Source organism: Ochlerotatus camptorhynchus, unplaced genomic scaffold (genome assembly GCF_037179485.1).
Source record: "Ochlerotatus camptorhynchus isolate MF236.1 unplaced genomic scaffold, CSIRO-AGI_Acam_v1.1 ptg000222l, whole genome shotgun sequence".
Lineage (NCBI taxonomy): Eukaryota > Metazoa > Arthropoda > Insecta > Diptera > Culicidae > Ochlerotatus > Ochlerotatus camptorhynchus.
The window spans coordinates 1757426-1784569 of record NW_027040712.1 but is presented as its reverse complement, the minus strand read 5'-3'; the positions used below and the strand labels follow the sequence as shown (position 1 = coordinate 1784569).

At 38.0% G+C, this 27144-nt stretch overlaps 4 protein-coding genes across 4 annotated transcripts in view; 2 read left to right on the top strand and 2 right to left on the bottom strand.

Moving 5' to 3' along the window:
- Positions 1-10853: 10853 nt before the first annotated feature.
- LOC135703912 (histone H2B-like) lies at positions 10854-11228 on the bottom strand. Its single transcript, XM_065225281.1, has one exon. The coding sequence runs from the start codon at positions 11226-11228 to the stop codon at positions 10854-10856; it is 375 nt and encodes a 124-aa protein (XP_065081353.1).
- A 219-nt stretch (positions 11229-11447) lies between these two features.
- Positions 11448-11960, top strand: LOC135703901 (histone H2A). Its single transcript, XM_065225270.1, has one exon. It carries the CDS (start codon positions 11499-11501, stop codon positions 11871-11873), a length of 375 nt encoding a protein of 124 aa, XP_065081342.1. The 5' UTR covers positions 11448-11498; the 3' UTR covers positions 11874-11960.
- A 1372-nt stretch (positions 11961-13332) lies between these two features.
- LOC135703789 (uncharacterized) overlaps positions 13333-27144 on the bottom strand; it is a 47580-nt gene continuing 33768 nt past the window's right edge. Inside the window, exons 2-3 of the mRNA XM_065225114.1 lie at positions 13983-14318; positions 13333-13817 (exon numbers count right to left, since the gene is read on the bottom strand). Of these exons, the coding sequence (XP_065081186.1) occupies positions 13371-13817; positions 13983-14318 (783 nt within the window). The 3' untranslated portion in view covers positions 13333-13370. The remainder of the gene's footprint in view (positions 13818-13982; positions 14319-27144) is intronic.
- Positions 16203-16586, top strand: LOC135703908 (histone H2B). Its single transcript, XM_065225276.1, has one exon. It carries the CDS (start codon positions 16210-16212, stop codon positions 16582-16584), a length of 375 nt encoding a protein of 124 aa, XP_065081348.1. The 5' UTR covers positions 16203-16209; the 3' UTR covers positions 16585-16586.

Here is a 27144-nt window from a genome sequence, read left to right as displayed (position 1 = left end):
AATTTATGTTTCAGATATGATTGGGATTTTTTTTTTCTGAATGGATGGATTATTCTTGTTAAATGTAAAAGTAAACAAATGTAATGTGTATAAAATATAAAGTGAAATACAATATATGATAATAAATAAGTATGACAATTTAAAAACCTATTTTTTTTGTGATTCATCTTCCCATAACTCATTATATTTTAATGGTACATATGCATAAAAATTATACATGTGCCATAGATTGATACTGTGCCGTAACGTAACTATGTGTAACGTATGAATATTTGAAGTAATGAATGGAAAAAAAGAAAAAAACTAGGTTATCTATGATTGTAAATATTGAACACTTTACAAAAGTATAGATATATGTAGTTAATCTGTAATGCAATGGTTATATTAAAGAATAATTGAAATTATCTCTAATGATGTACTGCGTTTTTTCAGCTGTCTGTTAATATGTAAGCAACTATTTAATTAGTAAATTCTGTACTAATATAAATTCATGTAATGTATAAGATATTAAATTATAATAATATGTATTCTTGAATTAATTGGACTATCAGACAGGCTGTATGCTACAAAAGAATTTAATAAGAGTGTTATACTAATTATATTAAAACGTTGCGTGAATATTGCTCGATTGATGCCCATGAAAATCATATTAAAATTTGATCTTTTAAATATTGATGATCTGAAACAAAAAATAATTATAATTCTGTTTGAAAACATAATAATATGAAGTATAAAATAAAATTAATTGATGTAATACTACATGCAGTAAAATATCAATCCTTGAAAATACATTACACGAAGACTGTATATTTACTTCCAAGATCCTGGTGGATAAAAAATAACATAATGATATAAAATGTATAATATAAAGGAAGAAATTAATATCACAAAATAGTATGTTCAGCGTCAGGCCTCCACCGATAAGCATGAATATAATCCCATTCCAGAGACGTCAGTTATGACCTGAGAAATATTGACCGCTTCTTCTAAAAACAAGTACTGTAATAAAACAATAAAAAATTGTAACAATTGAGCCAGAAAAATAAACCAATTTAAAAAAAAAAAATATTGGTATCAATAAAGAGAAGTACAAGCATGTCTAAAACAAATGTAATAAATGATAAAAACTACTTTATATGAACATACATTGGTGGCCCTTAAATCAGCACAACAAGCTGACTCTCATACAAACCAAAATACGAAAATCGGCCCATTGTGCCAATCCAATAATAACACAATACATCAAATGTGACAAACAGGTGGTAAACTTTATGCAAACGTCAAACTTTAAAATACCTAAAAAAAAAATTACAGGAAAAATAAATGTGAGTTTTTTTTTATCTTATGATTAACTATGTTGTTTTCCATTCACCTAAGCTAATTTCTATGGATGATGATGATGACATGGAACTACCACTCACTGTAGCAAGATAACTGACGACAGACTGTGGACCATCCTCACTGCTCGACCTGATCAAGTCCAACAACCTCCAATTGCACTCCACCCGCCACTACATGAAAGGCCAAAAACGATTTGGGTGAATCCGTGGGCAACATCGCCCACGCGCATCCATGGGACAAACGATAATCTCCCTCCAACAACAGGATCACACAACCGGCCATAAAACAGGCCTTCCAACAAAGGGACGTGAGTGGAGAGAAGAGCCCGCCCTCCCCTCACGAAACGCCACAAACAGGGAGTCGGCACCACCACTCCCCCACCCACCTCGCCTCAATCGGGTGCCCTGGTGAACCCTACCGTACCCGGTATATAATGTTTCATATAATAATGGAATGAATGTTAAGAGAAAAATAAAGGAAAGATCTCACCCGATATGTTGCAAAAGGATCCATTACATCACGATGTTTTCGAAGAGCTCCCATAGATATGCTGCCGCTACTTCTTCAACCGGTATTAAAAACAGCACTCTCGCCTTTCCTTCCTCACACAGCAGCGGAAACCCTCAAAAACTCCGAAACTCACACTAGCTGCTCCAACTGGAGGGATCTCAGCAGAGAAAAAATAGACTGCATCCACTTTCCATCACCAATCACTCGCGACACAATGGCTTTAGTTCGCCAGCAGTCTGTGAAACGCAGCGCCAGCACCTCACCGGCAGAATAAACTCGCGAGTGACCGAAACAAACGCCATGGCACCCTTCGATTGTATTACTGAAACACAACCTCAACACACAAACACGATGACGACAAAGCAAGCGCCTTTCGTCCGGGAGGCGGAACGCCAGCACACAGCAAGCGAAGGAGAGAAGAAAAAAAAAAATGCAAAGACAGCTCGAGTTGAACGCTAACGTTGACAGACAAACGCGAACTCATCGATTTTCTGACGTCACCCGATGCTTAAAAAATATCCATAGTGTGGTATATTTCACAGTATTTCCCAGTGATTGTACGACTTTTCCCCGAAAACCAGTCCCCCGAAAACACTTTCCCCGAAAGTTATTGCCCCGAATGTAACTTTTCCCCGAAATACAATTCCCCGAAATACAATTCCCCGAAATACAATACAAATACAATCCCCCGAATGGCACAGTTCCCAGAAAATAATTTCCCCGGATGTACCATTTCCCCGAATCTGCGCATCTTTGCTGGTTAACTACTTGTATCGAACAATACCACAGTAAACATATTAATGTGCGTCGAATAAAGACAATAGTTTGACTTTCGTTAAAACAAAATGTAAAGGTCAAGCTCCTGAAATTGGTGTACACTGAAACCTCCGTTTACGAAGTCTTTTTTTACGCAGTATTCAATTTACGTCCCTCTTTTTACGAAGTAAATCCCAAATAACGAGGTTTTTTTTTACGAAGTAAATCCCAAATAACGAGTTTTCTTTTTACGAAGTAAATTCCAAATAACGAGTTTTTTTTGTGATTTTGGGAAACTGGGATATACTGTGAAATACCTCACAATATGGGTATTGTTGGAATCGGAGTGACGTGTAGGGACCGGAAATCGATGTCTGACGCCATTTTAAAATCTAAGATGGCGGCTTCCGGTTACAGGAAAACTTGGTCATTCTGCCAAATACCCCCACAATATGGGTATTTTTGGAATCGGAGTGATGTGTAGGGACCGGAAATCAATGTCTGACGCCATTTTGAAATCCAAGATGGCGACTTCCGGTTACAGGAAAACTTGGTCATTCTGCCAAATACCCCCACAATATGGGTATTTTTGGAATCGGAGTGACGTGTAGGGACCGAAAATCAATGTCTGACACCATTTTGAAATCAAAGATGGCGACTTCCGGTCGAGGGGCGATTCACTTGTGTATTTTTGATACAGGCCAACGTATTGATGAACGTATTGAAGTATTTTTTATCGAATAAACGTGTATTTTGCGTATTAATGTATTATTTTGCACTTTTTGAATATATGTAATTTTCTGTGTATTAGAAAAATAAAAGTGTATTTTTATGCATTAATGTATTGAAAATCAGTTATAAGTGTATTCTGTCAATTCAGTGTTTATGTTTACCACTCGAAAAATTCGAGTGGTAAACATAAACATAATCAAACGGATCAAACTCACAATGTTGACGTTTTGTTTGACAAATGCACAGCACACGCTAACTCTGAAATACCCACTGATGAGTAGAATTTCACCCAATTTAAAGAAAATAGGTTTAACTCATAAACTCATTAGGGGCTTGACATTAGTTACGTAGACAGATTTTTGGGATTCTTGAGCCACCCCACCCATCTACGTTGACAATTGTCCATACAAAACATTAAAAATGTGTATGGGCCGTGGATAATTGCCAGCTAACCCCTCCCCCCCCCGTAGTTCATGAACAGCCCCTTACCTCGCTCATTACGCATAAATAAGCATCTGTTACCAAGTCTGTTACGCCTTCGTTACTTATATTTGGGTCACAACTACTCATTAATGTTTTTTTATTTAATAAACGATTTAAGGCACTTTTCTTAAAAATGGGTGAAATCCTACTCATTAATGCATTGTTTTGTGATTCGAGCTCGGATTAAAATATAAAATAATAAATTTACGCATTTTGTCCGAATTCAGCATTTTGATTGTACATATTTCGAATTTTTCGTGCAAATGGCGAATTATCGTGTATTTTTATTGTTCGTCGAATATTTGTGTATTTTTTTCCGAATTTTGTATTTTTTTGCATTTTTTTGAGTAATGACGAGTTATGATGAATTTTTGTGTATTTTTTTCATTCACGTATTTTCGATTCATTTTTGAGAGCAGTGAATTGCCCCTCGCTTCCGGTTACAGAAAAATTTGGAAATTCTGCCAAATACCCCCACAATATGGGTATTTTTGGAATCGGAGTGACGTGTAGGGACCGAAAATCAATGTCTGACACCATTTTGAAATCAAAGATGGCGACTTCCGGTTACAGAAAAATTTGGAAATTCTGCCAAATACCCCCATAATATGGGTATTTTTGGAATCGGAGTGACGTGTAGGGACCGAAAATCAATGTCTGACACCATTTTGAAATCAAAGATGGCGACTTCCGGTTACAGAAAAATTTGGAAATTCTGCCAAATACCCCCACAATATGGGTATTTTTGGAATCGGAGTGATGTGTAGGGACCGGAAATCAATGTCTGATGCCATTTTGAAATCCAAGATGGCGACTTCCGGTTACAGGAAAACTTGGTCATTCTGCCAAATACCCCCACAATATGGGTATTTTTGGAATCGGAGTGACGTGTAGGGACCGAAAATCAATGTCTGACACCATTTTGAAATCAAAGATGGCGACTTCCGGTTACAGAAAAATTTGGAAATTCTGCCAAATACCCCCACAATATGGGTATTTTTGGAATCGGAGTGATGTGTAGGGACCGGAAATCAATGTCTGACGCCATTTTGAAATCCAAGATGGCGACTTCCGGTTACAGGAAAACTTGGTCATTCTGCCAAATACCCCCACAATATGGGTATTTTTGGAATCGGAGTGACGTGTAGGGACCGAAAATCAATGTCTGACACCATTTTGAAATCAAAGATGGCGACTTCCGGTTACAGAAAAATTTGGAAATTCTGCCAAATACCCCCACAATATGGGTATTTTTGGAATCGGAGTGATGTGTAGGGACCGGAAATCAATGTCTGATGCCATTTTGAAATCCAAGATGGCGACTTCCGGTTACAGGAAAACTTGGTCATTCTGCCAAATACCCCCACAATATGGGTATTTTTGGAATCGGAGTGACGTGTAGGGACCGAAAATCAATGCCTGACACCATTTTGAAATCAAAGATGGCGACTTCCGGTTACAGAAAAATTTGGAAATTCTGCCAAATACCCCCACAATATGGGTATTTTTGGAATCGGAGTGATGTGAAGTGAGTGAGTGAAATCAATGTCTGACGCCATTTTGAAATCCAAGATGGCGACTTCCGGTTACAGGAAAACTTGGTCATTCTGCCAAATACCCCCACAATATGGGTATTTTTGGAATCGGAGTGACGTGTAGGGACCGAAAATCAATGTCTGACACCATTTTGAAATCAAAGATGGCGACTTCCGGTTACAGAAAAATTTGGAAATTCTGCCAAATACCCCCACAATATGGGTATTTTTGGAATCGGAGTGACGTGTAGGGACCGAAAATCAATGTCTGACACCATTTTGAAATCAAAGATGGCGACTTCCGGTTACAGAAAAATTTGGAAATTCTGCCAAATACCCCCACAATATGGGTATTTTTGGAATCGGAGTGATGTGTAGGGACCGGAAATCAATGTCTGACGCCATATTGAAATCCTAGATGCAACTTCCGGTTACATAAAACATGGAAATTCTGCGAAATACCAAACAATATGGGTATTTTTGAAATCGGAGTGACGTTTAGGGACCGGAAATCGATGTCTGACGCCATTTTGAAATCCAATATGGTGACTTCCGGTAACAGAAAAGCTTGGAAATTCTGTCATACACCCCACAATATGGGTATTTTTGGAAATGGAGTGACGTCTAAGAACCGGAAATCGATGTCTGAAGTCATTTCGAAATCCAAGATGGCGGCTTCCGGTTACAGAAAAATGGTAAATACCACCACGTCACCCCGATTCTTAAGATACCCATATTGTAGGTTATGTAATTTTACTTTTATGTTTTTATGTAACCGGAAGTTGCAATATTGAATTTCAAAATGGCGTCAGACATGGGTTTTCAGTCCTAATAGGTCACCCCGATTCCAAACAACCCATATTGTTGAGTATTTGACAGTATTTCCCAGTGTTTCTGTAACCGGATGTCACCATCTTGGATTTCGAAATGGCGTCAGACATGGATTCTCGGTTCTCACAGTTCACCCCGATTCCAAATATATCCATATTGTTGTGTATTTAACGGTATTTTTCTGTTTTCCTGTAACCGGAAGCCACCATCTTTGATTTAAAAATGGCGTCAGACATCGATTTCCGGTCCCTACACGTCACTCCGATTCCGAAAATACCCATATTGTGGGGTATTTGACAGAATTTACATGTTTTCCTGTAACCGGAAGCCGCCATCTTGGATTTTAAAATGGCGTCAGACATCGATTTCCGGTCCATACACGTCACTCCGATTCCAAAAATACCCATATTGTGTGGTATTTGATAGAATTTACATGTTTTCCTGTAACCGGAAGCCGCCATCTTGGATTTCAAAATGGCGTCAGACATCGATTTCCGGTCCATACACGTCACCCTGATTCCAAAAATACCCATATTGTGGGGTATTTGACAATATTTTCAAAAACCTCTTTTTACGAAGTAAATCCCAAATAACGAGTTTTCTTTTTACGAAGTAAATCCCAAATAACGAGTTTTCTTTTTACGAAGTAAATCCCAAATAACGAGGTTTTTTTTTACGCACTAATTCGATTTACGAACCCCCGTTTTGGTTCGTAAATGGAGGTTCCAGTGTAATCCTATTTCAGCAGCTTTTGACCTTTCCATGTAGTTTTAACGAAAGTCAAACTTTTGTCTTTATTCAACACATATTGATTTCTTCGTGCTCCATACAATTTTTGATTCACCCTATAAGGAGTCGCCATGCGACTAATATGTATGGCATGGGGACGCATGATATCTTTTCTTTGTTTGTATGGAGTTTTTTTTTAACGGTCGTACCTATCAAACAAACACACACATTGTATGCAATTAGCTCCATGGATCATACCATATTATACGTCAAAGAATGAACTATGATTCAAAGAAGGAAAATTTCTTGCGACAAGCAAAATTTTCCCTTATTTGTATCACAGCTCGTTCTTTAACGTTTTGAAGAATAAATATCTTACTAATTTATCAAAGCGATATCTCATTGTAATAAAATTGAAGAACGAGCCGTGATACAAAGAAAGGAAAATGATATCTCTTTGATAAAACCAATTAGATACCCTAATAAAAAATTAACATAAACGAACGATAACCCAAATGTGTGAACTATTCCACACATGGTTTGGATGATACCCAGAACACGTCGTTAAGCAAATTAACCATAACATTTTTATTAGGGTAGATATTATGCGATACGTTAAGAAACGAGCTGTGCTACAAAGAAGGAACATTTCTTGAAACAAACAACGATTTTTCTTCTTTGTATAAGGGGTGATGTACAAATTATGTCACGCCCTAAGGAGGGACGAGTAGAAATCTGTGATTGATTCATTTTGCCTCAATTTCGCGTGAAATAATTAATGTATGGCCCCTAACGGCTCGTTTTTTTTTAATTTGATTACGATTAGATATCAGTTTTATAAATAAGTAAGATATTTATTCTTCAAAACGTTAAAGAACGAGCTGTGATACAAAGAAGGGACAATTTTGTTTGTTGCAAGAATTTTTCCTTCTTTTTATCTTAGCACATTCGATTGCCGTCAATTGGCACTAGATTGCGGAACAGAGACCGACGTTAAATAAAGGAAAGAAGAAGATCTTAGTTGATTATTTGACGTATAATTTGGTATGTTCCATGGAGCTAATTGCATACAATGTATGCGTGTGTGTGTGTGTGTGTGTGTGTGTGTGTGTGTGTGTGTGTGTGTGTTGGATAGGTACGAACGTTAAAAACTCCATACTAATAAATAAAAGATACCATGCGTCCCCATGCAATACATGCTATAGTCACTTTGCGACTCCTTATAGGCCGAATCGAAAATTGTATGGAGCAAGAAGAAAACACCATACACCGATTTCAGAATATTCGGTAAAAAATTACAGGAAATCTGTGAAAAATCACCAAACTGTTTACCGAACGTTCAGCTGTTGAGATTTCGGTAAAATTTCACAGATTTCGGTGAAACAATCTTAGTGTGTGACCTTAACATGTAGTTTTAACGAAAGTCAAACTATTGTGTTAAGCGAATCCCACACGGTAAGAAATATTGTTAATACTTAAAAGTATTGACAATAATATTGATGATGTGAATACAGATATATTGTCAATACCGATGTATTGACGTCAATATAAAATGCATTGACAATACGATTATTGTCAATACAAACAGTCGTGTAGAGTCCACTTTAATTCGACACACATTGATATGTGTATTGTGGTATTGTTCGATACAAGTAGTTAACCAGCGAAAGATTTGATGAAACTGACACAATTTTCCCTTCTTTATATTAAAGCTCAGTCTTTATGCTCATTACAATCAGATATCAAATTGATAAACCGCCAAATGTCATAACAAGTCATAACCACAAACTTTATCTAGGGTGTTGAACGACTTTATCAATATTCAGCAAAGATATTTTTCTCAATTTCATATGGATAAGTTGTAACAAACCCAAGGATCATATTTAAATAGATCGCACAGTGTAAATTGTTATTTTCGGGGAACTAGTTCTTTCGGGGAAATAGTTTTCGGGTAAACGTTCCTTTCGGGGAACTGGTTCATTCGGGGAATCGTATTTCGGAGATAAAACTTTCGAGGAAAGTGTTTCCGGGGAACTGGTTTTCGGGGAAAAGTCGTACAATCTTCCCAGTTTGTGTATAGATGATAGATAGATGATGATGGTCCCACCTCTCACCCTACAAAGGTTTGAGCTAGACGATTTATCTTTAAGATAATTAAATATGACATTTTAACCAGGTTAGCAAACAAAATAGAACTGGTGTCAGTTACAGATATAAATTCCCTCAAGAGTTTACAGTTGCTTCACAGCGATATAAATGTGGAAAATCTCAGAAGTCCACCTCTTAGTTCGCCTTTTTGTCCACCTAAAATATTCATAAGTATTACAAGCAATCAAGAGTTAATGAACAATCAACAAATGATCCTATTACACTAGCAACCCCGCAATTTGATGCTATCATAATTTTCGGCAATGTCAGGTACCCCCAAAATTTGCCAGAAAACTTATTACTAACTCAAGGTATCTTCCAAATAAGCTTCAAAATTGCATTTTTTTTTTAATCAAATTTTAAATTTAGTTTTCTATATCCGTAATACGCGCGCGAGGCTCAAACCTTTGTAGATTACTTTTTTTTAAATTAATCTACTATTAAATCAAATATTAAAATTCCATCATCACCATCGTGGTGAACAGAAATAGTTTTTGCAGTGCTACAATAAATATTAAAAAAGTCGCAAGACAGCTATCCATATAAAATAATCCGTTAGAGATAACTTCGTCAAGATACATCATTTGTCAATTCATTAAAAAATCACTGGATAACTGTTCAAACGATGCAGTGTCTCTTAAATTCTGCTAATGTTGTTGCACGTTTAATGTGTCTAGGCATCGAATTGAAAACATTTATTCCTTTAAAAAATAATGAATTCTGTGAAGCACAAGTCAAGAAATGTGGTGTTCTGATTTCAACAGCGTTTCTAGTATTATATCTATGAAAGTCACTTCCTCTTTCAATTCGACCACACAAATATCGAGGCAGCAGACCCGTTAACTACTTAAAAAATGAACACCATAGTCAGATGTACAATTCTTTGCTTCACCAACAACCATTGTAAGGCGTCTAGCATCAAAGTTGAGGAAGTGAATCTATTACATCTCAAAATCAAACGCATTATTTTATTCTACAAGTGCTGTAATCTCGATAGGTATTTGAGACGATTTGGCCAAAAATAAAAGTCTAGATGAGGAGCGATGATTGATTTGCATAGCTGTATTTAACTGGCAATAGTTAAATCGTTTTTCAGTCGACATAGAATTCTATACTTCTTGGAAATTTTCTTGATGACCACCATTTTGGATTTCAAAATGGCATCAGACATAGATTTCCAGTCGCTATTCGTCAGCCTAATCCCAAAAATACCCTTATTGAAGGGTATTTGATAGTATTTCCCAGTTTTTCTGCAACCGGTAGTCACCATCTTGGATTTCAAAATGGCGTAATACATCGATTTCCAGTCTCTACGCGTCCCTCCGATTCCACAAATACCCATATTATCGTTTTTCTGTAACCTGACCCTGTAGATATTCTATGTTAAAGTCAGTAAACAGAAATCCCTCTCAAACGTATATGTTATTGTAGCACCGTACCACCCATCGATCCGATTTTGCCATCTCACCCCCCAACATCGCAGTGTTTCAAAATGAACAGCTGTGAAATAATGCAAAATAAATTAGCTTGGATTCTAACTTGAATAACTTTCTTATTTCAAGTTCAATTGGAATACTGTCTAGAACAAAAATTTTCATGAAATGTTCTTAAACTCCGTAAGTATGAAATCTCAATGACAAACACAACAGCACCTACCTAAATTGCTCTAGATAATATAAAATATACACCCAAAATTACAAAAATTGCATTCAAAATTCAACTCTTTCACACTGGAAATTGATTTGTGGCCCTGAAAAGGGCCGATTGATTGTTTAGTTTGGTACAAATCTACTTGGAGCTGGTATATTTGGTGACGGCTTTGGTTCCTTCTGAGACGGCGTGCTTGGCCAACTCACCCGGCAGCAGCAGACGGACGGCGGTTTGGATTTCGCGGGAAGTGATTGTCGAGCGTTTGTTGTACTGAGCCAGACGGGACGACTCAGCAGCGATACGTTCGAAGATGTCATTGACGAAGCTGTTCATGATGCTCATGGCCTTCGACGAGACTCCGGTGTCCGGGTGGACCTGCTTCAACACCTTGTAGATGTAGATGGCATAGCTTTCCTTCCTGCGTTGCCTCCTCTTCTTCTTGTCGCCCTTGACGATGACTTTCTGGGCCTTGCCGGACTTCTTGGCGGCCTTTCCACTGGTTTTTGGTGCCATAGTAAAGCTGTTGAGTTGAGTAGAGAAAACGCTAATAATTTCGTTTAGACGATTGTGTCTCGTTTTATATGCTACGGGTATAAACGAAACTCGTCCCCTTTTATGTATTTTACTCAAAACCAGTGTTATGCTACCCGCCTTATACTCATAATATGCTGCTCGACGCAGGTATAAGAGCACCATCGACGAGCAACAACGACATCAGTACAAGTTCAGCATTTAGCTGTTCGTTTCATTTTCACATTGTAATCTACCCTACTACATCGAACCATGTCTGGCCGTGGCAAAGGAGGAAAAGTTAAGGGAAAGGCAAAGTCCCGCTCGAGCCGCGCTGGATTGCAGTTCCCAGTCGGTCGTATTCACCGTCTGCTCAGGAAGGGCAACTACGCCGAGCGCGTTGGTGCCGGTGCTCCCGTCTATCTGGCTGCCGTGATGGAATATCTGGCCGCTGAAGTTCTGGAGTTGGCAGGAAACGCCGCCCGTGACAACAAGAAGACCAGAATTATTCCACGTCACCTGCAGTTGGCCATTCGCAACGACGAGGAGTTGAACAAGCTGCTGTCCGGAGTGACCATCGCCCAGGGTGGTGTCCTGCCAAACATCCAGGCCGTCCTGTTGCCCAAGAAGACTGAGAAGAAGGCTTAAATTTAATCGGAGACCGCACCCAACATACAAAACCGTCCTTTTCAGGACGACCAATTTGATTTTCCCAACTAAAGAGTTTGTTGTATTGGCATTTCTTATGATCGAAATGAAGTCATATTATCGTTGTGAAATTTTTTTCAATCTTTCATTCCTATGAGGTCCGCCTCTGTACAGTAAAATAAAAGATGAAACATGTTTTCTTTGTTGACTAATTCATATAAATACCACCAAAGATTAGATTGCTCTGGTCAGTTATTATTGGACCTTTGGCGTGAAGTGATGCAGTGGAAAGAAATTAATTAACAGGAAAAGAGCAGATGACGGCTGAGATTAAAGTTCAAGAGTGGTGATCAATAGTGGTGAGCGTAATGTTCAATTTGAAGTGTGGTGTGATATTTAGAACGATTGATTAGGCAGCAGTAACCCGACTGGAATGGATGACCGTTACGGTTAAAGTCCCATTAAATACAAAGACATCAACAACATCAACTGGAACTGAAATAACTCCTTGACATCGGTTAACTGGATCCCGGTAAGTGTACATTAATCTTCACTTTGGAAGTGAACTGTTTGCTTATAATAAATTGAGTAATTTTCTGACTAACATCAAAAGAGGTTTTCCTCGAACCGCTAGTTCTGAAGAAGCTATGTATTGTATAGGCATCAAAAATGTTTTTATCTTACTGTTGTACGATATACAATATGCGTTCAATTTGTCGGTGTTCATGTGTCCTGTAGTTCACTTTCTTACGCGCATTTAGTTACGGTCTTCATCGATCAACGAGCCGAGTGATCTCCTTCCTAGGGTTTGGTTTGAAGATTTCGAGAGCAACAAACATAAAACACTGGTTTGGGTATATCTTATGTAGAACAGCAAGCATGATACTGCTGCGTATGGGTCGGGTTGGTAAATCATCGCAGACTGGCCCTGCACACCACTGGCGCACGGTACGGTACGTTCGTATACGGGTCGAGCGAGCGAGCGCTGCGACACCATACGAGTAACACCGGTGCACCTCCTCGTGGTACAGAGTCCTAAAAAAACACACAGGCTAACGTGCTCGGTTGGCCTGAGTCAGCGGCTGGGAAGTCTTCCCACCAGGACACACGTTCGGTCTGAACTACCAAACAAACATTGAATGTTTGCCTGAATACAAAAACAAGCTTCTTCACCTAAAAATGGCTTATTCAGCTGTTGATCAAATCAAATTGTTTGTTGGGTACTCGAATTCAATATCTATTGAGGGGTGTATGGTATGTCATACAGTAAAAATCCTTCCGCAGGTTCTCCTACGGAAACTTTGTTATGACTTTAACTTTTTTTTCTAAATCATCAAGTTCGGTCAACTGCTGTACGATGTGCAATAAGCGTTCAACTTGTTGGTGTTCATGTGTCCTGCAGCCCTACCTGGCTTGCTGAAAGCATTCTCAACTCTCTTGTGGAATGTTTGTAGTGGCCCTGAAAAGGGCCGTTTTTTAAGGTTGCGACGGAGAGATTTAAGCGCGTTCACCACGGATACGACGAGCCAGCTGGATGTCCTTTGGCATGATCGTGACACGCTTGGCGTGGATGGCGCACAGGTTGGTATCTTCGAACAGACCGACCAGATAGGCCTCGCTGGCTTCCTGCAGGGCCATGACGGCCGAGCTCTGGAATCGCAGATCGGTCTTGAAGTCCTGAGCGATTTCACGGACCAGACGTTGGAAAGGTAACTTGCGGATCAGCAGTTCGGTTGATTTTTGGTAACGGCGGATCTCACGCAGGGCGACGGTTCCTGGCCGGTACCGATGAGGCTTCTTCACTCCTCCGGTGGCTGGAGCGCTCTTGCGAGCGGCTTTGGTGGCCAGTTGTTTGCGAGGAGCCTTGCCTCCGGTGGACTTACGAGCGGTCTGCTTAGTACGAGCCATTATGCTTATTTTCGATGCGAAAACGATGAGTCGATGCTGTTGAATAAAAATGTGAACCGTCTTCCCCTCTATTTTATAGCATACCTTTTTTATGTTCAACCAATCACAAATCATGGAAGAACAAGAGTACAATGACTAGCAAGAAGAAATTAACCCCCGAGTGGGTATAAAAGAGGCATTCATGGTCGGAGAAAGCATCACATTCGTTTCAACCGTATCCGAAGACAGTATCAAACAGCATAAAAAATGACTGGACGTGGCAAGGGAGGCAAAGGACTCGGTAAAGGAGGTGCCAAGCGTCATCGCAAGGTTCTGCGTGATAACATCCAGGGTATTACCAAGCCCGCCATCCGTCGTCTGGCTCGTCGTGGTGGTGTCAAGCGTATCTCGGGTCTGATTTACGAGGAAACCCGAGGTGTTCTGAAGGTTTTCCTTGAAAATGTGATCCGGGATGCCGTCACCTACACTGAACATGCCAAGCGTAAAACCGTCACGGCCATGGACGTTGTCTACGCTCTGAAGCGTCAGGGGCGCACTCTGTATGGTTTCGGAGGTTAAATCAGCATCATCAACTCTGGCAACAAAACCGGCCCTTTTCAGGGCCACAAAATGAATTAAAAGAGAGATTTAATTTGCAACTTTAAATGGCGCTGTAGCAGTAGTGGTGATAAACTTGAGATCTGTCAAATTGCATATATTTTCAAGTTTGTGATAAGAAAACTATGCTTTACGTGTTGTTGAAGTAATGGCTTTATTCAATAACAAATAGCAAATATGAACAGAAATTTAGCACCGGTAAGAATAGTAAGTAAATCCTTATCCCCCTAATGTTTCCAAGTAATGTTAACAATGTTTTTACAAGATTCAAACTGAGAATGAAATCCTACAGGATCATACCATCGGAGATTGAATTGAATCAATTAATTTTGCGGTAATATATTGTTCCATCCGCATAGCTGAAATCACGCCTGGTTTGGTAGGTTCAGATGAACGGGAGAACAAAGGTAAATGTACCTGTGTCACAGACGGCATTGGATAGTTTGCCTGATCACCAGGAATATAACCGAACGGAAACCGTTTGATCTCTGGCATCCTCGATGAAAAACAAAGCAAATGTCAATTCGATGGAATCAAGCGAAAATAACTGGTAGTAGAGATACTGACCACGGATCCAGGCAAGAAAAGCCGAACTTAAAACAAAGAAGCTTTGCTAGATTTGGTCAATATAGGATGTATATAGTATAAATAGTAAGTTTTAATTGTGTTCGGAAGAAAGGTAAAAAATTAAAATTAAACAGAACAAAATGATATTGTTTGAGCTGTTAAACCAATTGGAACAATTTGCTACATTTAGAATAACAAAATTAACGGTACTAAACAAAAACGACTAAATTAAATTTAATTCAATGCTTATACAAAAAAGATATCTTTTGCATTTCATGATGCTTAGAATGATTGAAAATAAACATACCGAATGTACGTCCATTCTATGATTTTAGATATATATGTATTATTTTTATTTTGGATACAAGATTGTGACCTGACTTGAACATCGATAAAACTATACATTTTCAAATGGCTTTTTGAAATCAAACTGCTTTTATACGTTGTTGATGAAGGTCCTTCTTTTTAATATCTTCAAGTTGGCCCTTTTCTGATAGTGAGATGAGCTTCTTACTGATTCGCAGCTGAAATGTTTCTTTACCATAAGTCATTCTCGTGTTCATTATGTCAGAGTTTTCCTACGCCATCCGAATGCCTATTATCTCGCTGAATTTGACATTTTCGTTTGCAACTGTTTTCTTAAAGTTTTCATCGTCGGTTAGGAACTTTGATTAAAGCTTTTGGGTGTCAATTGAATATCGAACCAAATCGACGAGTTTGTCAAGTTAACAAATATAACCTTTGATAAGTTTATATCAAACTTCTCAAGCAATTGTGCATTACAGGGAGATTAACATTACATTATTTTAACAATGACGCAATGTTTTTTTGTGTATTGACAGAAAATGTTTGATTTTAACACGTTTGTGTATTTTTTGACAATAAATGATTTTTAAATATGTGTGGTTTACATGTATGAATATTTAAGTTACACAGATGTGTCTTTCAACTTTAGTTCTTTTGAAATTTTTAATTATTATATAAATTTCATAGTCCTATGAGGCCTGTTTCGAAGAATTCCCACCTTTGTGAAACGTTTGTATACCTAGTTTAATATAATACCGTTTCAACTACACAACACTAGAGTTCTTTTTGCCTGTGCCTTGCAGCATGTTACGAATACAAGGAGGGTTCAATTCATACAGTGGGTAGCAAAATACATAAAAGGGGACGAGTGTCGGTTGTTATGCTACGGGTATAAAACGAGACACCATCGTCTAAGCGAAATTATTAGTGTTTCTCTACCCAACTCAACAGCTTTACTATGGCACCGAAAACCAGTGGAAAGGCCGCAAAGAAGTCCGGCAAGGCTCAGAAGGCCATCGTCAAGGGAGATAAGAAGAAGAGGAAGACGCGCAGGAAGGAAAGCTATGCCATCTACATCTACAAGGTGTTGAAGCAAGTCCACCCGGACACCGGAGTCTCGTCAAAGGCCATGAGCATCATGAACAGCTTCGTCAATGACATCTTCGAACGTATCGCTGCTGAGTCGTCCCGTCTGGCTCACTACAACAAACGCTCGACGATCACCTCTCGCGAAATCCAAACCGCCGTCCGTCTGCTGCTGCCGGGTGAGTTGGCCAAGCACGCCGTATCGGAAGGAACCAAGGCCGTCACCAAATATACCAGCTCCAAGTAGATTCGTACCAAACTAAACAATCAATCGGCCCTTTTCAGGGCCACAAATCAATTTTCAGTGCAAAAGAGTTCAATTTAGATAATAACTTTTTAGTTTGAATTGTAGGGGAGGTGGAGGACCTTTTATTTTTTAATTTTTTTTTATTTTACCCCCACCTCTATAGTAAAATTCAACATCGATTTGACATTTTTAAATGAAAATTCTACTTTCTTAATATGGGGAAAATCACTTTTCTAAATGTTAAACATAATGGGTACTTTTAAGTAGAGCAAACAAACTCATACTTATGGAGCATATAGAATAACTATTCCTGAAAATTAATGCTGAAGATAGCACTCTATTTGAACTTAACTTAAAAAAAAAATCTCAATCGAAAGTTATTCGATTTAGAAGTCATGCTAAATTATTTTGCAATATTTCCCAGCTGTTCATTTGGGAACACTGTGTGAAGTTGGGTGGTGCGATTGTATAATCGGAGCGGTGGGTGGTAAAGTGCTAGAATACATACATACATACATATATGGCGTCCACGTAACAGACGGGATTTGGCCTAATTGGTTCCAACATGGAATATCTCGCGATCCTGGACATATAGAAGGTTACTGTTTTGGGCAAAATTGTTTATTGGATCAAGGCCTTATGGTTTGTGGACAGTTGTTTTGAATTCTCTCACTACGCGGCGCTAGTGTGAATGTGTATTAACTGCTTAAGCTATATCTTGAGATCCTGGCCATCTAGAAAGTTTTTGTTTTCGGCAAAGTTGTTCAAGTTACTAAGACCTTTTGGACGGTGGATAGATTAGTTGAGAATTCATTCACTACGTGGCGCTAGTGCGCAAGAGCATATTTGTATAAGCTATATCTTGAGATCCGAGCTATCTAGAAAGTTGTTGTCTTGGATAAAGTTGTTCAAGTCAATAAGATCATTCTGACGGTGGGCAGATTAGTAACGAATTTATTCTCAGCGTGGCACTAGTGTACAAGGCAATATTTGTATAAGCTATATATTGAGATCTTGGCCACCTAGAGAATTGCTGTCTTGGACAATGTTCTTCATTTGACCAAAACCTTTGAGATGGTGGGCAGACAAGTTGAGATTTTATTTACTACGTGGCGCTAGTGTGCATTTGTACTTCTAGCTTATGCTATATCTGGAGATCCTAGCCATTTAGAAGTTTTCTGTCTTCGGCGAAGTTGTTCAGATGACCAAGCCCTTTGAAACAGTGGACAAATTAGCTGAGAATTCATTCACTACGCAGCGCTAGTGTAGAAGTTAATTGCATATTTTGCTATAGGCAATAACAGCTCCGGTCACGTCCGGAATGTAGGTCAGTTAGGGAATGGAGAGGAATGAGTTGTGGGAAACCGAAAAATTAACCTGACTTCCATGAATTTATCAATAGCTTTTCAACAGAATTTACTTAATGGAGTATTGATTCTTATCGTTAAGCCACTCAATTGTACTCAAGGCCCCGGTTTGGCAACATATACGAAGTGCAGTCAACCCTGCAAAATTCGATGTCCTCTAGCTCGAGATTGAAGTATAGGACCATAGAAATAATAATGTCGTGGCTACTGTGATAGCGAATTTGTATGGGATTGATATTCTAGAGCTCGATAATTCTATAACTCGATGGTCCCTTGAATAACTTGTTGTAGAGATTGCACTGTAGTTATGTTTTCAAAAACGAGATCTATTTGCACTGAACTACATTAGGAAAGTTTGGAATCGCTTTAGAAAAGTTCAGAATCACTTCAGAAAGTACTGAATAACTTGAGAAAATCTTTGGATCACTTTAGAAATTACAGATTTACTTCAAACAGTACTGAACTTTGCAAAAGTTTAGAATCATTTCGGTAAAAAATGGAAACACTGAATCCGTGTATTCAGCTCATAAAATACTTAATCACTTAAGAAAGCTTGAGTTCAGTAGGGAAAATGTTGAATCTCTAACTTCCGAGAGTGGTAAATTTTCTGGGTTGATTTAACACTTTCGGCAGTACTGCCAAACCAAGAGTGTCGAAGTGACAATTATAATAATAATAATAATAATAATAATAATAAAATAAAACAGCAAAAAAGGTTATCTTCCATTTAATTCCACTTAATTAATTTTGGTATCCATGACAGATACGTATTTCGACTACAATGTGCAGTCTTCATCAGTGTCATTCCCACTAAAGAACTTATCAAAATCTAACCCCCTTAAGTACTCATCCCCTAGGTAAAGAAAGTCAAGATCATAGGTATAAAAATGAAACTACAATGTGTTGAATCGGAACCTACCTAACTAATAAAAACCAAAGATTTAAGTAAGCTAAAGGAGAAAAATCTATACAACTCTCTAATAAGGAAAATCCCCAAAGGCTTGGTAGCCATCATAATGAAGTAATGAAATTGGGTTGTTAGCGGAATGCTAAATAAAACAGCAAAAAAGGTTATCTTCCATTTAATTCCACTTAATTAATTTTGGTATCCATGACAGATACGTATTTCGACTACAATGTGCAGTCTTCATCAGTGTCATTCCCACTAAAGAACTTATCAAAATCTAACCCCCTTAAGTACTCATCCCCTAGGTAAAGAAAGTCAAGATCATAGGTATAAAAATGAAACTACAATGTGTTGAATCGGAACCTACCTAACTAATAAAAACCAAAGATTTAAGTAAGCTAAAGGAGAAAAATCTATACAACTCTCTAATAAGGAAAATCCCCAAAGGCTTGGTAGCCATCATAATGAAGTAATGAAATTGGGTTGTTAGCGGAATGCTAAATAAAACAGCAAAAAAGGTTATCTTCCATTTAATTCCACTTAATTAATTTTGGTATCCATGACAGATACGTATTTCGACTACAATGTGCAGTCTTCATCAGTGTCATTCCCACTAAAGAACTTATCAAAATCTAACCCCCTTAAGTACTCATCCCCTAGGTAAAGAAAGTCAAGATCATAGGTATAAAAATGAAACTACAATGTGTTGAATCGGAACCTACCTAACTAATAAAAACCAAAGATTTAAGTAAGCTAAAGGAGAAAAATCTATACAACTCTCTAATAAGGAAAATCCCCAAAGGCTTGGTAGCCATCATAATGAAGTAATGAAATTGGGTTGTTAGCGGAATGCTAAATAAAACAGCAAAAAATGTTATCTTCCATTTAATTCCACTTAATTAATTTTGGTATCCATGACAGATACGTATTTCGACTACAATGTGCAGTCTTCATCAGTGTCATTCCCACTAAAGAACTTATCAAAATCTAACCCCCTTAAGTACTCATCCCTTAGGTAAAGAAAGTCAAGATCATAGGTATAAAAATGAAACTACAATGTGTTGAATCGGAACCTACCTAACTAATAAAAACCAAAGATTTAAGTAAGCTAAAGGAGAAAAATCTATACAACTCTCTAATAAGGAAAATCCCCAAAGGCTTGGTAGCCATCATAATGAAGTAATGAAATTGGGTTGTTAGCGGAATGCTAAATAAAACAGCAAAAAAGGTTATCTTCCATTTAATTCCACTTAATTAATTTTGGTATCCATGACAGATACGTATTTCGACTACTTTGGTTTTTATTAGTTAGGTAGGTTCCGATTCAACACATTGTAGTTTCATTTTTATAGCTATGATCTTGACTTTCTTTACCTAGGGGATGAGTACTTAAGGGGGTTAGATTTTGATAAGTTCTTTAGTGGGAATGACACTGATGAAGACTGCACATTGTAGTCGAAATACGTATCTGTCATGGATACCAAAATTAATTAAGTGGAATTAAATGGAAGATAACCTTTTTTGCTGTTTTATTTAGCATTCCGCTAACAACCCAATTTCATTACTTCACAATAATAATAATAAAAATAATAATAATACAAGTAATAATAATCATCCATTCCATAGCAAAACGAAATAGTGATTCTCAGAATTTCGTAACAATGGGTAGTTTTTTTTCTTATTGAAAAATATTAGACCCGTATTTTTTTTCATAAGGGTGACCATTTCCATGTTAAGGTGGTCCAAAAATCGATTTTTTTTTATTTTTTGTTCCAAAAATGATTTTTTTTAAAATCATAACTCTTTTACCACTAAACCGATTTGAATGATCAAAATATCAAATGAAAGGTTAAATACTTTTCAGAAAAAAATTATAAAGTTTTGAAAATTGGAGTTGATTGTATAGAAGAACTTTGATTGGATCTGTTTTAATAGTTTGCATGGTTTTTAACAGGTTTTTATATTTTTCTTTGAAAATTTAAGCTTTTCCACATAACATATTAAAAAATCAGCGTTGTGTTTTTCTTCGTTTTTGAGCTACGATTTTTTTTTTAAATTCGCTCATTACTCCAATACGACTAGATTACCCTGCGTTTCCATTGAAATATATCGAATGTAGCATGGTTACATAACTTACTTGTTTCAATTTCTGATCCTAGTCTAGAAAAAATTTCTTTTTTTGGAAAAAAATTTGAAAAAATCGTTTTTTTTAATTTTTTGAAAAAAAAAATGATTTGAGAACCACTATATCGTTTTGCTATGGAATGGCTGAATAACAATAAACGCATAAAGCGAATCCATATGGGTAATTTTAATTTTTTGAATTTAAGTATAATTATATCCCTAATCCCGCCCTTATTTAGCCTCGAACTTGAAATTTAAGAAAGGCAACCGAGTGCCTCGGAGAAGTAAAAGTCCACTGCGCTCTTGCTTCGGTTAGCGCAGTAAGGGCTTTATAATGTGGAGAGCGGCCTGCTACTCCACAGGCTCCGTTAGCGATTAGGTTTTTGTTTTACCTCCGTAACCTGGGTACTACGGAGTTGAACAATTTTAATGTTCTTTCCATTGGCTTGATTTTTTTAAAGTTTAAAACTGTTTTATTCTCAAATCAAATCTTTCCTGTTTCGTGATATGAAGTGCCGATTGTTCTTACTAACGCTTTGGAACGCTCAGCTAAGCTTATTTAACATCCATATAATTATTTCTGTCTATCAATATAAACTGCAACTATATTTTTTTTAACAAATCAAAGAAGTATTCTTTGATTCTAGAAGTATGAATACATTTCAGATATCCAAGTATCGATGCTCCTGCTATTACACTATATACTTTTTGAATATAGGTTCACATCCCATTTTAAAATTCATTGGAGATCGCAGTAGGCCGTGCTTGAAAGCTGACGTGTTTTTCTTTTGCTGTGTATTTTTCATAACCGAATTGAACACATTTTGGCTTTAAATTTGTTAATTTTGAACCCAGGCCTGCTGGGGTTTTACGAGAGGAAATTACGCTTACGACAAATTGAACCTTTTGTCTCTTCGACATTTTTTTCAGGGCCACTATATAATTTCCAGTGTTCACTCGGCTGTCACCGACAAAAGCAGGTCACTCTCGATGTGTGCCACGCGATCGTCTGTTTTCTCCATTGTGTGGTGCTCCTCATTGTTCTTCAACAGCAGTTCTTTCGGTCGATGCGTCGTCGACTTTAGAAAGCAACCTTTTCGTGATGAGTGTGTGAGTGTTGACCACGTTTTGCGTCCATTGCTGCAATGGAAGCGCTTTGCCCCACGATGGCGTAACTGCCATACAATGAAACCACTGGAAGCATCTCCAGTTCTGATGGAGGAGGCTTTTTGGATAGCGGAAGATAAAGTGTTTATTGGGTTGTACCTTTTGACTATAGTTTTAGGATGTATTGTATAGTGACCAAGAATCCTCGGCTCTGTAAAGTTAATTCGGTTGAGCCTTATCAAATAAATTAATGAACAAAAAAAAATATATATAGGGGAAATGGCTCTAATGTTGGTCTATGGATCTAAGATTGGGCCCATCGCTAAAAATCTGCTATTTATCAAATGTATCTAGATGAACGCGTCATTGGGACGGTACTAATGGATATTTTTGGTTGCTTTTGAAAATTTAGTCGATTGCTGAATTTATGTATGGGCCCAAATAAGGGACACTTAGGCCGACATAACATACATTTCCCCTATATAATTTCCGATGTAAAAGAGTTTAACTTTGAAAGCAATTTCTTAATTTGAGTGTAAATTTTATATCGGATAGAGCTTGAGCTTGAGCTTGATTGACCGCCCACGGTTGCTACTCTGTTACTGCCAGATCAGCTGTAATTACACAGAGAACCAATAGACGATGCTTGGGACTAGCAATCATCCTCAATGTGTATAAACTGGTGATCTTAAATTAGGCAATACCAGCGCCGGCCGCGCCCGAACACAGGTCAAGAAAGGAATGGGTAGGATTGTGTTGTCATGACATTCGCTTTGATGGAAGCCGAGAACACCTCTGCACTTCCACCAGGAATCACTGGGATGTTGGATAAGAGGGTTGGGTTTGCAGCAGGGTTCGTTTTGGTAAACGATAAGCTGAATTGATGTCCTAACGATCATTTAACGCGAAGGAGCTTGGGACTAAACCCACGGTCTTCTGCTCAGTAAGTAAAAACGTTTGCCACTAGGCAGACGAGCACCTTTTTAATCACCGAGTTGCTGTTATTACCATGTAGTCATATTAACAAATAAAACGATTGACGAATCTTGAATGTGGATGGGCCTGAGATTAGACTCATGATGTTCCGCTCAGTAAGCAAAAACGGTTGCTCTAAGGCCACCGAGCCCCTCATATCACATAATACCGTTGCTCAAATTTGTGATTCCATTCAAACCCGGAACCAACGACAACAACGAGTTTACACTTTCACGCGACGTTCAATGACAGTGTCCTATCCAGGATTACATCTGAAAAATCCAAATCTGGCCAACGCCCACCTATACCTGTTCTAATTCACCTGAAATGACTAACGAATGGAAGACTTTGACTACCCAGCCATGCAATAGTCTCATTCCGTGCCTTATGGCAACTTTATGATTCTATTGCGCTCATCTTTTGGCACCACCCAGGGGAGACTTGGTCCTGTACCCAATGCTTAACTTATCTCCATTCCACTCAGCTACTCGCAATTTCTTGTGATATAGTGGGCGGAATATTATTATATGAGACAATTCAATGCAGACGTCTTTCCAAATTTGGCAGATCGACAGGTAATCGGTGAGTTACCACGATAGTTGCTATTCAACAAATCGACAACGTCCCATCGTCAACGCCTGCTATGAGAATTTACCATTGCAGACGTCAACAAAATGACGTCATCGAGCTATCGATCAACTACCCTGGTTATCGCCTGGTACCTTATAGCACGATGCTAGGAGGCGAACCGGAAGAATCGATGAGCTACCTCTCCCCCTGTACATTTTATATTGGATAGAGCAATTTAAGTAGGTGCTGCTGTGTTTGTCATTGAGATTTCATACTTATGGAGCTTAACAACTTTTCCTTAATTTTTTTGTTGAAGACAGTACTCCAATTGAACTTAAAATAAGAAAGTTATTCAATTTAGAATCTATACTTATGTATTTTGCATTATTTCCCAGCTGTTAATTTGGGAACACTGCGATGTTGGGTGGTGAGATTGTATAATCGGAACGGTGAGTGGTATGGTTCTGAAATAGCATATGCGTTATGGTTCGATTTGATAAAAACTGGTAAATACTGTCAAATACCCCGCAATATGGGTATTTATGGAATCGAGGTGACGTTAAGGGACCGGATATCGATGTATTACGCCATTTTGAAATCCAAGATGAGGGCTACTGGTTGCAGAAAAACTTGGGAAATACTGTCAAATACCCCACAATATGTTTTTTTTTTAATCGGGATGACGTGTTGGGACTGGAAATCGGTGTCTGGTGCCATTTTGAAATCCGAGAAGGCGGCTTCCGGTTAGATAACAACTGGAAAGTACTGTCAAATACTCCATATTATTTTTTTTAAAGAATTTGTGTCTGGAAATTGATGTATTTCGCCATTCTGATATTCAAGATGGCAGCTTCCGGTTACAGGAAAGCTGGGAAATACTTCAAATATCCCAAAATATGAGTATTTTTTGAAATCGGGTGACGTGTCGGAACCGGAAATCGAACTCTTACGCCCTTTTTGAGATCCAAAATCCGGTTTCGTACAAACTACGAAATACTGTAAAATACCCAACAATATGGGTATTTTTTTAAATCGGGTGACGTGTAGAGATTGAAAATTGATGTGTGATGTCATTTTGAAATCCAATATGGTGGCTTATGGATGGATAAAATCTGAAAAATAGTATCAAGTACCCCACAATATGGATGATCTTAGGAATCAGGGTGACTTGTAGGGAGTAGAAATGGATTTCTTAAGCCATTTTTAAATCCAAGCTCCGGCTTCCGGTAACAGAAAAACTGAGAAATTCTTCTAATACCCCACCATATTGATATTTTCGGAATCGGAGTGACGTGAAGGAACCGAAGATCGATGCCTCACGACCTTTTTAAATCCAATATGGTGGCTTTTGGATTAAGAAAAACTTGGATATAGCGTCAAATACCTCACAATATGGATATTTGTGGAAATGCGGTGATGTGTAGGGACCTGAAAACGATATCTGACGCAATTTTTAATTCCAAGATGGCGGTCAGGGCTGTCCTTTGATCACTCAATGTGCGCAATGTACTGATTTTCTGAAATAAAAAAAGTGATCAAATGGGAAACTTCAACAGAAAGACAAAATTATTCTTCGTTATGCTCTTCTTCATCTCCTATGCATACAGTCGTGGTAAGCAAAGTCTGCAAAGAATTCAAAGAAGACATTAGCGCTTGTTATATTATATTCGCTCCCTGCGCCTCACGGAGTGTACCGCTCATTGTGTGGATCGCTTTCTCACAGATTAGTTGGAAAAAAGTGTGCGAAGTAAATGGGCGAACCACACACTCTTTGTCGAGTGTTGTTAGATGCATGCACAAAGTTTCTTTGCTAACGCTCTCAGGTGTTTTCCAGCCCTGGGTGGTTAAAGAAAAATTCGAAAATACTGTCAAATTCCCTACAATATGAGTATTTTTTAATCGGGTTTACGTGTTGGAACTGGACATCGATGTCTTACGTCATTTTAAAATCAAAGATGGCGACTTTCAGTTATAGAAAAACTCGGGAATACTGTCAAATTTCCCACAACATGGGAATTTTTGGAATCGGGGGGCGTGTAGGGACTGAACATCGATTTCTGACGTCATTAAACAATTCAGGATGGTGGCATCCAGTCACAGAAGAACTAGAAAATACTGTCAAATACTCCGTATGTTTAAGTAGGGTTCCGGTTAGGGACCAAAAATCAAGTAGAAATCGATCGAATACCCCACAGTATGGGTATTTTTTTAAAATTGGGATGACGTGTAGGAACCGGAAATCAAAGTCTGACGCCATTTTTAAATCCAAGATGGCGGATTCTGGTTAGAAAAAAAAATTGGGAATACTGCCAAATACCCCAGAAGATGAGTATTTTTGGAATCGGGGTGACTTTTAAGAACCGGAAATCCAAGTCTGACGCCATTTTGAGATCCATCAAACAGTTCACTTCGGTTTTCGCTCGCTCTCTCGAGTTGTTCGCATAGCTTGTTGCAATAGTGTTCGCCCAGACAACCAGAATGCACGTATATTCAGAATTGTTTTTGTGATAAACAAACATATATACATACAAACAATTCTTTTAGAATGCAAATAAATGGCTTATATGTACAAAAGTGGAGGTCATATACGTGCATATTTTAATTTAATTTTAAACGAGTTGATTTAACATCATATACGCTTCAATCTGTAATAACAAATTCATTTTGAAAAGTGTCACGATGTAATCTGATTTAATTTGTGATACAGTACGACGGAAAAATGAGTCATCGCATATAAGTTGGAAATTTGCATTCTATACGATTTAACTTAATGCGAGGTATGCCATTCTTATATGCGATTTTTACTTGAACTGTAGCAATTTACGATACTGTCTGTACATTGTTAAACGACTTCTGGTTATCTGGGCGCGGTGTTTGGTGTTGACGCGATTGCTATTCCAACCGGGAAATGACCCCATCGGACGCTGCCAACGCTAAGTTGGCATCAAAATAGTTACTGGCGAACAATTGCTTAGTTTTTTTTTTTTTTTTTTAGTTTAAATGATCTTTATTTTTGTTTAACTTGGACGATTACCATATAAATTTTTACTAAGTGATTTAATTGCTTTCTTCATCTTTAGGTATGGGCAAAATTCAAAATTTGTTTTACAGAATTAGTCCTAGACTTAGTACACGGTCGACCACCTTCGTGGGATTGGTTTGTTTTGTTTTTAGAATTTGAAGAGAAACTACTTAATACTACTATTTACAGCTTAAAACTAACCTACTCTACTATATACACTTAACCTACTATGTACAAATTGCTTATTAAAGCATGTTCAGAAAGATTGCATTTTTGAATAAATTTAGTTGTCATATCATCAATTTTGGAATCTACTTTGGGAATTTCTGCCTCTTGATGGAGGTCTGCTATTCTTGTGTCGAATGGACGATCTAGGATCATCCTCAACACTCTATTCTGTGCAACCTGGATTTTGTTCCTGTGGGTCTGAGCGCACGATTCCCACACCGGGGCGGCATAGAAGATCGCGGGGGCTATGATCTGTTTGT

Coding starts and splice junctions, on each gene's coding strand:
- LOC135703912 (XM_065225281.1), bottom strand. CDS start 11,228: ATGGCACCAAAAACCAGTGGAAAGGCCGCCAAGAAGTCCGGCAAGGCC.
- LOC135703901 (XM_065225270.1), top strand. CDS start 11,499: ATGTCTGGCCGTGGCAAAGGAGGAAAAGTTAAGGGAAAGGCAAAGTCC.
- LOC135703908 (XM_065225276.1), top strand. CDS start 16,210: ATGGCACCGAAAACCAGTGGAAAGGCCGCAAAGAAGTCCGGCAAGGCT.